This window comes from Cebus imitator, unplaced genomic scaffold (genome assembly GCF_001604975.1).
Source record: "Cebus imitator isolate Cc_AM_T3 unplaced genomic scaffold, Cebus_imitator-1.0 Scaffold612, whole genome shotgun sequence".
In the NCBI taxonomy this organism is placed as follows: Eukaryota; Metazoa; Chordata; class Mammalia; order Primates; family Cebidae; genus Cebus; species Cebus imitator.
In genome coordinates, this window is record NW_016107927.1 from 730,364 (window position 1) to 740,436 (window position 10,073).

The 10,073-nt window shown below is 44.4% G+C and overlaps 1 protein-coding gene across 8 annotated transcripts in view; it reads right to left on the reverse strand.

Annotated features, from left to right (window-relative positions):
• Positions 1 to 1,990: 1,990 nt before the first annotated feature.
• LDB3 (LIM domain binding 3) overlaps positions 1,991 to 10,073 on the reverse strand; it is an 83,085-nt gene continuing 75,002 nt past the window's right edge. For 5 of the 8 annotated variants that reach the window (XM_037734383.1, XM_037734388.1, XM_017516964.2 and 2 more), the window contains one exon: positions 1,991 to 5,100. In XM_037734383.1, the coding sequence (XP_037590311.1) occupies positions 5,011 to 5,100 (90 nt within the window). In that variant the 3' untranslated portion in view covers positions 1,991 to 5,010. The remainder of the gene's footprint in view (positions 5,101 to 10,073) is intronic. The other 3 variants (XM_037734382.1, XM_037734384.1, XM_037734385.1) reach the window with 1 other exon arrangement.

The following is a 10,073-nucleotide window of genomic DNA, read 5'->3' on the forward strand; positions in this document are numbered from 1 at the left end:
AAAAAAAAAAAAAAAAAAGTAAAAACAAAGAAGAATGTAAACTCCACGAGGAAGTTTTTGACTGCTGTACTCACTGCCCTGTTGTCAGTGTCCAGAGCAGTGCCTATGCCTGTCACTAGTAGATGCTCAATAAATATTTGTGGAAAGAATAAATGAATGAGTGAATAAGCAAATAATATTTATTCTGTCCACAAATCCTTAGGAGGGCAGAAATTATGTACAAGTTAATTATACCAAATTGCGATTTTTGGGTTCATATTTCTGGGCTCTTTGTATTTTTTTTTCTTTTTTTAGACACAGTCTTGCTCTGTCACCCAGGCTGGAGTGCAATGGCGCAATCTCGGCTCACTGCAACCTTCACCTCCTGGGCTCAAGCAATTCTTCTGCCTCAGCCTCCCGAGTAGCTGGGATTACAGGTGCCTGCCACCACGTCCAGCTAATTTTTTTTGTATTTTTAGTAGAGATGGAGTTTCGCCATGTTGGCCAGGCTGGTCTTGAACACCTGACCTCAGGTGATCCACCCACCTTGGCCTCCCAAAGTGCTGGGATTACAGGTGTGAGCCACTGTATACGGCCACTATTTGTATATTTATTTATTCTTGCTGCTGGCTTTTCCAGTGGATTTTTCCTGTATGGGCAAGGAGGAGGAGTTAAGAAAATGGAGCAAAAATGATGGCCCTGGGTTCTGGCCCCACTCTGTTGGTGATAATAACAACTAACATTGAAATTTTCTTCCAGAGTTATTGCATTTGGTTCTCAGAATATCCCTGTGAAGCAGGTGTCATTACTTTCATTTTCAGATAGAGAAACAAGTTTAGAGAGACTTTCCCAATACCACTCAAGTGGCATTAAATCAGTCTCCATCTAAACCTCGGTCTTACCATGCCAAAGTCCATGTTTATTCCATAGCACCTGGCTGTCTCCCTCACTGGTCATGTAAGCTGAGAAAGCCACTTCCCTTTTCTGGGCCTCAGTTCCTGCAACTGGAAGAATGCCTAGGTAAGCTCCTAGATTTCTTTAAATTTTATGAGTCTAGGAGCCTTTTTTTCTTGATCGTCTTTTTTATTTTATAAGACAGAGTTTTGCTCTTGTTGCCCAGGTTGGAGTGCAATGGCATGAGCTTGGCTCACTGCAACCTCTGTCTCCTGGGTTCAAGAGATACTCCTACCTCAGCCTCCTGAGTAGCTGGGATTACAGACACCCACCATCACACCCAGCTAATTTTTTGTATTTTTAGTAGAAACGGGATTTCACCATGTTGGCCAGGCTGATCTTGAACTCCTGAGCTCAGATGATCCACCCACCTTGGCCTCCCAAAGTGTTGAGATTACAGGTGTGAGCCACTGAGCCTGGCCCTCCATCATCTATTTTTAAAATTGCTATAGCTTTAAGAAGTACTAAAATCATGAGATGTGATTCTGATTGTAATTGCACAGCTCTTTCAAAGTCTGATTCAGGTGCTAAAAATCATATACAGTATGTACAACTTCCCTTTACTTTTCAGTAATTCCTAGAAACAGAATACCTTAAAAAAGAATGAGTTTGATTTTGTTAAACATAGTGCCCTCAGAGGGGTCCTCATTATTAAAAAGAAAAAAAATGCTATGAGAGGATTTTACTCTGAACTTATTTGAAAACAAATGATGTAAGAGGAAATATGGCAACTCTTCTAGAAATGAAGCCATTCAGGCAGAATAAAAATAAATTAATTGGAAATATTTGACCACCAAGTAGCTAAGTAAACAAACTGTTCTGAAAATATAATGCAAGATAAGGTCTTCGGTTTATTATTTTCCTGGTAATTCCCTTTGTATGCAGAACATTCATGTTATTCACACAGCCTTGTCTGTTTAAACACAGTGATTACACTGCTATTGAGCATCAGGGCAAGCAGAGCTGTGTTTTTTTCCCACAGGATATTTTGTTTTGTCTCCAACTTTTATTTGTGGCCATATAGAAGTACATGAAAAAACTTTACACAGAAAAATCCGTATTTGCACATCCTTTCGGGGGCTTTATTTTTGCTAAAAAGTAGAATTCACACAGGCCAAAAAAAAAAAAAAAACACATGCAAAATATTTTTGTGCACACCTTTAACAGGCTACATTCCACTTACGAAATCTTACTAAAACAAAACAAAACAAAAAATTCGAAAGCCAGAATACTGGGTTAAAAAGCTAACATTATAAAAGCTAGGTTCCTAACACAAACACTGCAGATAAAAGTCACTCCATTGCAAAATGTTTATAAATATTTTTTGTTCTTTTTTGTTTTTGAGATGGAGTTTCACTCTTGATGCCCAGGTTGGAGTGCAGTGGCACTATCTCTGCTCACTGCAACCTCTGCCTCCAGGGTTCAAGAGATTCTCCCACCTCAGCCTCCTGAGTAGCTGGGACTACAGGCGTCTGCTACCATATCTGGCTAATTTTTGTATTTTTAGTAGAGATGGGGTTTCACTATATTGGCCAGGCTGGTTTCAAACTTCTGACCTCAGGTGATCCACCTGCCTTGGCCTCCGAAAGTGCTGGGATTGCAGTCGTGAGCCACTGCACCTGGCCTATAAATGTTAAATTAATGTCAGCAATGAGGAGACAGGAACTGTAGCTTCAAACTGTGCTCCCCACCATGGATTACGAAAAATGTTGTTTGGCGTTATAGGACATCCACAATGTAAACTTGAACTAGATAGCCTTACTCCTAACACTACACCAGACTCACAGACACTGAGTGAACCGCATTCAAAACTACCTTCTTTTCCTGCTACCTTTTTTTTTTTGCTTTTTTAAATTTTTTTTTTCTGGCAAATAAGAGTCCCTCAGAATCTATACGTGCTCTGAAATGTAGAAATGTAATAAAGGACTGTGGTGAAACTGTCCTTGGAGATATTTCACTTTTCTTGTTAATGATCATACACTTTTTAATGATCGTGTGTGTGTGTGTGTGTGTGTGTGTGTGTGTAAAATCTTTAAAAAGAGATTTTGGAAACTGAATTCTAGGGAACTTTTTTTTCCTCAAGACCAGTCCCTGATAACTGAATAGACAGGTTTTGGAGAAAACTACTTAGAGCCTGTCTGTACAGTCAGCAACCTCCTTGTTCCTGCCCATTTGAACTTTCTGAAAATCACAGAATGCTCCAAGGCACTTGTCTGCAACTCCTGACAAATCTCCAGGTAATCCCAGCTCTGCCTGGTGCTTGTATTCACCTTCTTGCAGATCCAAAGGTAGGAATGGCCCTGTGGCAGGAGCACATTCATGTCTCTCCCTGGTGCTTCCTGGGGGAGATTGGTGGCTTTGTGCTTGGAAAAAATAGGGGCTTCCTGCTAGGGACACAGCTAGCTGCTTCCTTCTCCTGCTTGGAGAAGAGACACTCGTGTAAGATGGCAGTCCCCTGGAAGTCTCAGTCCTTAGAAGAAAAGAATTCTAATGCATTCCCATAAAACAATTCAAACGTGCAAAGAGAAAAATCAAAAACGGGAGCGAAGACAGAGTAGAGTGAGTTGGAAAAGACCCTAAATATCGTGCTCAAGTGAGAAACATCCACGCAAACCGCCTGCTTCAATGCCATGTTCATATTAACAGAGCTTCCTAAAAAGGAAAGTGACTATTCCATTTCCAACTGCAGAATCTAAGCTGCCTTCTTTATCACCAGACAGCTTTAAGATGCTTACCTAACTCAAACTATCACAAGTATTGTAAAGAAGTTTGAAGGCCCAAGTCTACTTCAATAAATACTTAAATAATAGCTCATCAACTCAGCTCATACATTTTCAAAATATTGGCCAAAACAGCAAATGCATATATATCAGTGCATCTATTCCTTATAGCAGTTAACACAATCGTACATACTCAATGTGCTGCATTTAAAGGAACATTTGAAAAGGATGGTACAGACCTGAAGGTGGGAGGTCCTGTCTCCTCGTGTGTTCTTACTGAGGGTGGCAGAAAGTAAGTTTCCTCTTCCCCACCCAGAGTTTGGACCTGTGAGCCTATTCTGCCATCCTGTTTCAGACACTGTCTCTGTGTCTCTCTTTTCCACAGGCCACCAAGCCTGTTTGAGATGGAAGGTACTGGGGGAGACATCATAAGTGACCAGTCACAGGTTGGAGTGAAATTCATGCACACGACTGGACGCTTATGCTAACGTACCTCTAAAAGCTAAACAAAGGCCAAAGACAACCCAGAGCCTTTTAAAAAATCTCTCACACACTGCAAAGCAAAACTGGAAAAACCCAATTCTACTTTCCCATCGCAATTCAAAAAGGAGCTAAGCCCTCTGGGGACGCTGGATGTTTCAGACTGAGAGAGGGTGGCTGACAGGGCCATCTTTTCTCAGCTGTCTGCAACCTGAGCTGCAGCCCTTCCTGGAGCCTGGCAATTGCCCAGTGGCTCCCAGAAGACATATCTTTGGACGTCCGGGCTCCCATTAGAACGTTTCAAGTTTGTTCAAGGTCTGAAGTCTGATGCGCAGAGGTAGCTCCATGATGCTAGTAATGGAATAACACTTCCTTTTTTGGTGAGGAAAGCCCAATGGGTCTTAGCTAACAAGCTCTCAGCTATGACTCTAAAAATACCCTGCAGCGAGTGCTGTTTGGCACTTCAATTTGTTTGCCAGGGGAGCGCTTAAGAACTCCACAGAATGCTTCAGATTCTCCACAGCTGCTCTGAGCTCTGTCCTCCTCTGGTGACCGCAGGAAGTGTATCGCTTTGGGAAAGCTGCTTGTTGCTTTTCACTTTTGAGTTCTTGGAATTTTGCTCTAAACATCTGAAGTACAATTCCAGTCTTGGATTAATAACTAACTTGGTTTTGAATCTTCATTTGGCTCCTAGTCTGAACTATGCAAATACATGATCTGTGTACAGAAGAAAAAAACCTAAAATTATACTTCCAAAGGGCTCAGTCACTTCCTCTCTCTCCCCGTTCCCCCCAGAAGAAACATCAGCCTCCCGAATCCTTTGTTGCCAGCAGCAGGAGCAGCTCCGGTCCTTGTCAGCACAGGCGGCCTTGGCCGCCTACACATTGATGGTGTGTGCATGCTTCTTGCACAGGGGTCTGTCTTTCTTAGAGTAGAACGGCTGCCCCTCCAGATTCACGTGGCAGACCTGGGACAGAGAACAGACCTGCGTAAGACCCATGTGGCAGGGGACATGAGCAGACTTCAATCACTCCTTTAAAAAAAAGCCCTGGCGGACACGTTGGTTTACTCCTGTAATCCCAGGACTTTGGGAGGCCAAGGCCAGCAGATCACTTGAGTTCAGGAGTTCGAGACCAGCCTGGCCAACATGGCAGAACTCTCTCTCCACTAAAATACAAAAAATTAGCCAGGCGTGGTGGCAGGCACCTGTAGTCCCAGCTTCTCAGGAGGCTGAAGCAGGGGAATTGCTTGAACCCTGGGCAGCGGAGGTTGCAGTGAGCTGAGATCGCACTGCTGTACTCTAGCTGGGCAACAGAGCAAAGCGCCGTCTCAAAAAAAAAGAAAAAATTACCCAGGTGTATTAGCACGCACCTGTAATCCCAGCTACTCAGGAGGCTGAGGCAGAAGAATCACTTGAACTTGGGAGATGCAGGTTGCAGTGAGCTGAGATTGTGCCACTGCACTCTAGCCTGGGCAACAGAGNAGAACAAAGAAAAAGCCCTGCCCCATGCATTCCAGAGAAAAGGCAACAACCTATTTCTCCCATTTTGAATTTTTTTTTTTTTTGAGATGGAGTTTTGCTCTTGTTCCCAGCCTGGAGTGTAGGCATGATCTTGGCTCACCACAATCTCCACCTCCCAGGTTCAAGCAATTCTCCTACCGCAGCCTCCTGAATAGCTGGGATCATAGGCAATGTGCCACCACACCCGGCTAACTTTTTGTCTTTTTTTTAGTAGAGACGGAGTTTCTCCATATTGGTCAGGCTGGTCTTGAACCCCCGACCTCAGGTGATCCACCTGCCTTGGCCTCCCAAAGTGCTGGGATTACAGGAGTGAGCCACCGCACCCGGCCTCTCCCACTATGAATTCTTAATGACGGAAGCAGAATACGTGGGTTGGACTATATAAAAACTAAGATTCCTGAAGAACACAGAATAGAATCAAATGAAATTAATTAAATTTAATGAAAAAGAGAAAATACACACTATGAAGCTGACCAATTCATGCTATACAAAATGTATAGTCAAAACAAGTTCACAAGTCAATACCCACAGAGAGGATTAACACCTAAAGAAAATCATTAAAAAACTAACAAACACATCAGAGAAGATTATACTCACTAATAATTAAAGAAAAAGCAAATTAAAACTGCCCTAAGGCCAGGTCCAGTAGCTCATCCCTGTAATCCTTACACTTTGGAAGGCTAAGGCAAGAGGATCGTTTGAGGCCAGGTGTTTGAGACCAGCCTGGGCAACACAGTGAGCCTCTGTCTCTACCAAAAAAAAAAAGAAGAAAATTAGTTAAAAAAAATTATAAGAAAAACCACCCTGAGATATCACTAGACACCTATTAATCTAGCAAGATAAATAAAACAGAAAAACCTCAATGGCTTGTCACCTTTAACCTAACATGCCTCTATCCAAAAAGCTTTAAAAAAAAAAAAGTATTCAATAAAAAATCAGCAATGCCAAAAAGAAACAAGGCCTACTGGTGCATTGCTAGGAATACAGGAGTCAGCTCAGTGTTCCGCAGGGAATCTGGCCATATTGAACAAGAGCCTTGGAGATGTGCCTACCCTGTAACCCAGTAATGCCACACTAGAGAATTTTATCCTGCAGAAGCAACTCTGCAGAACACAAAAGCAACGTGTGCTCAACTAGAAACTGAAAACTACTAAAATTTCTCTCAATAGAGAGATGATTCAGTAAATTTTCATGGTGCATTTTCCCAGTGGAATGCCACCATTAAAAAAGATAGATATGGAGCCAGGCGTAGTGGCTCATGCCTGTAATCCCAGCATTTTGGGAGGCCAAGGTGGGAGGATGACAAGGTCAGAAGATTGAGACCATCCTGACCAATATGGTGAAACCCCGTCTCTACTAAAATAAAAAAAAACAATTAGCTGGCCTTGGTGGCACGCACGTGTAGTCCCAACTACTCTGGAGGCTGAGGCAGGGGAATCACTTAAACCAGAGAGGCGGAGGTTGCAGTGAGCCAAGATCACGCCACTGCACTCCAACATGGCAACAGAGTGAGACTCTGTCTCAAAAAGAAAAAAAAAAAGATAGATATGGAAAAGTATGCAGAGAAAGATGTGAAAAACAAAAGAGATGAAATTCTATATCCCCATAATGATGACACATAGTCTGAGGCTGGAGGCATCCCACAAGAAGAGAACTAATTAATATCTGTGGGGGCTACCATGTATCAAGCAGGATGCCAGACGCTATATACAGCAGCTCATTTAATTTTCACACAAACCTTATAAGGTAGGTATGCCTTTCTCCCATGTCACAATTGAAAAAACTGGGGCTCAGAGGGCCCATATGTCTTGCTTAAGTCACAGACCTAGTAAGCTGTAGAGCTGGGAATCTCTGTCCACGTCTGTAAGGCTCCAGTTCTATGCTAATTTTTCCCATACCCCATGGCAGAAAGGGGCTGTGTTTCCTTGAAGTTGTTCTGGGCTCATGGTTTGTATAGAGTTAGCCCTCTGAATTTGCTGGACTACTAGTATGTAAGCTGGGCCCTGGGTTGGCAATATGCCAATATGTTAGAGTCTGCCAGGAAGTCACACTGGCTGGCATGGGCCCCAGCCTAGGAGAAGGCAGTGAAGATCTCGGCTGGGGCGCAGAATTAGGAGCCATCTGCAGGACACTGATATCAGGAGGAGTGCAGGTGGAGTCCCCACATACAGGTATCCCCCATGGAGACAGAGAAATCAACCTCCTGAGTTGAGTGTGGGGCAGTGTGCATGTGCCCAATCCAAGATAGTTGGAAAGGAAAAGGGCACCACGCTGGCCCCGTGTGCAAGGCTCTGACGGCCCAGTTGGGGATGTTCTACCTGGGATCACACAGGGCCTCCAGTGGGCCCTGGGAGCCAATCAGCTACAAAAGTGTTTGAAAACATCCCAGGCGGATGCAGTGATGCTGAGTGTAACCAGGCTGGTGTGCAGGCCTCAAGCTGCTGGTGACAATTTAAAGACTAGTGCAAAAAGATGGACACTCAAGACCTAACTGGTGAGAATGGGCTTTAGGGAAGACAGAAAGGCAGCTCTGGAGTGAGTCAGCCTGTCAATGACTGCAGCTCTGGCTGGGAGACCCTACCTGGTCTGGGACAATGCTGGTTGCTTGTGAGAACATTGGGATGAGTCAGGCTGGGGAGGGAAGGTGTCCAGAGACTGAAGACCAATGAATGAGGAAGGGACAGAACCTCAAAGATGGCTCATAGGTGAGATTGGGTTGAGGCTGGGAACCCTCATAGGGAGTTGTGCCCAGTGTCTTCTTCATGCATGGTGGCTTCATGGTGGAGGAGGCCTCTTGCCCACCCCAGCACAGGTGTTAACAGGGATGGTCCAACCTTCAGGCTCTGTGGCTGGGTAGCATCAGGGCCTGGCTATAAAGGGGTGGCGACCATGGACAGTGCTGACTGCAGGTCCCAGCAGAGTTAGGGTAATAAACTAGGCCATCTGCAGCAGCCCCTAGGACTGCCTACAAAAGTTATACCACCGCCCATCCCCTCCTGATACCCACACCAGTGGGGAAGAGCAAGACTTAGAGCAAAAGAGGGATTGGTAAGACATTCTTCCTCCTTTTATTCTTCCAACCTTATTACTAAGGTTGGACCCTTTCCATTGGAACTCAAGTGCAGACACCAGACAGAAGCTTAACTTTCACCCTGACCCACACTGCACTTTTCAGGCTCCCAGCCTTCATTTTATATGCTTTGGATTTGAGGGATACTGTCCTGTTCTACTTCTTAATTGCTCACATCTGTTGGCTTTGTTCGCCTTTCAAGATTCTAGATTCTGCGAAGGTGGAGACTTGTTCTGGGATGCTCTTGTACTCCCCCAATGCCAGGAATGGTTGATAAACTGAATTAGTCTAAAGAAGGTGAGAAAACAGCACATCAGCTGGGAGAGCTACTCCAGATCTCCCTTACTAATTATTTGGAAGTCACAGGAAAATACATGCTCATCAAAAGTGATTTGGAAATATGAAGTGATATAAAGAGGTCCAAAAAAAAATCCCTCAAGTCCCTCAAAGTTTTCCAATAAAAGATTTCTTCCCAAAGTTAAGAACCATGTTCCACTTTGCTCTACGTTGACAGGGCAATGTGCCATGCAAGCTGGGCTGGAGGGAGACCTAATGATCTCCGTGCTGATCCTCCAAAGGGCAGTGCTATGGGCCTCTCACAGGCTAGACTTCATTCTCTGGAACCTATACGTAATACCAGCCTGAGCCACCCCAAGCTTTACAGCTTCTTCTGGTCTCTCTCTTGGACTTTTGCTGTTGTGACTCAGCTGAAAATGTGAGGCTTGCGGGAGCAGACCCACACTTACCTTTGCCACGATTCCCTCTGCATGTGACACAGATCTCTCATCAGCCTGCCTGTGGAAAACAGGCCTTCTGTGCCACTATCTTCCTAGACCTTCCCCAAGTGTCTTGGATCCTTCCAGAAGTTGGGTAACCAGATGTACAGGCAGTGCCTCAGGACTACACAAGCCATGGCTTGAATGTAAGGTTCAGAGAGCCCCGTGCTGTGCCTGACACAGGGGAGCTATGACTCTGCAGGGAACAACCCCAAAGTCAGTCTATTTACACCATCGTCTCTTTTTGGAGGGCATGTATTTAAAACACCCTCAAAGACAACTAGAGAATCTGTTCAAAGAGCTGAAAAATCAGAAAGTTAAGGGGTTGAATTGTATTCCACAAAAGCCACATGCTCTAGTCCTAATCTGTCATCTAGCCTACCCAGCACAGGGATGTAGCAGTGACCTTATTTGCATATAGGATCTTTACAAATGTAATTAAAATGGAAGCTAAAATGAGGTCTGGAGGCTGGATGTGGGGGCTTATGCCTGTAATCCCAGGAGTTTAGGAGGCCGAGGCAGATAGATCACTTGAGGCCAGGAGTTCAAGACCAGCCTGGCCAACATGATGA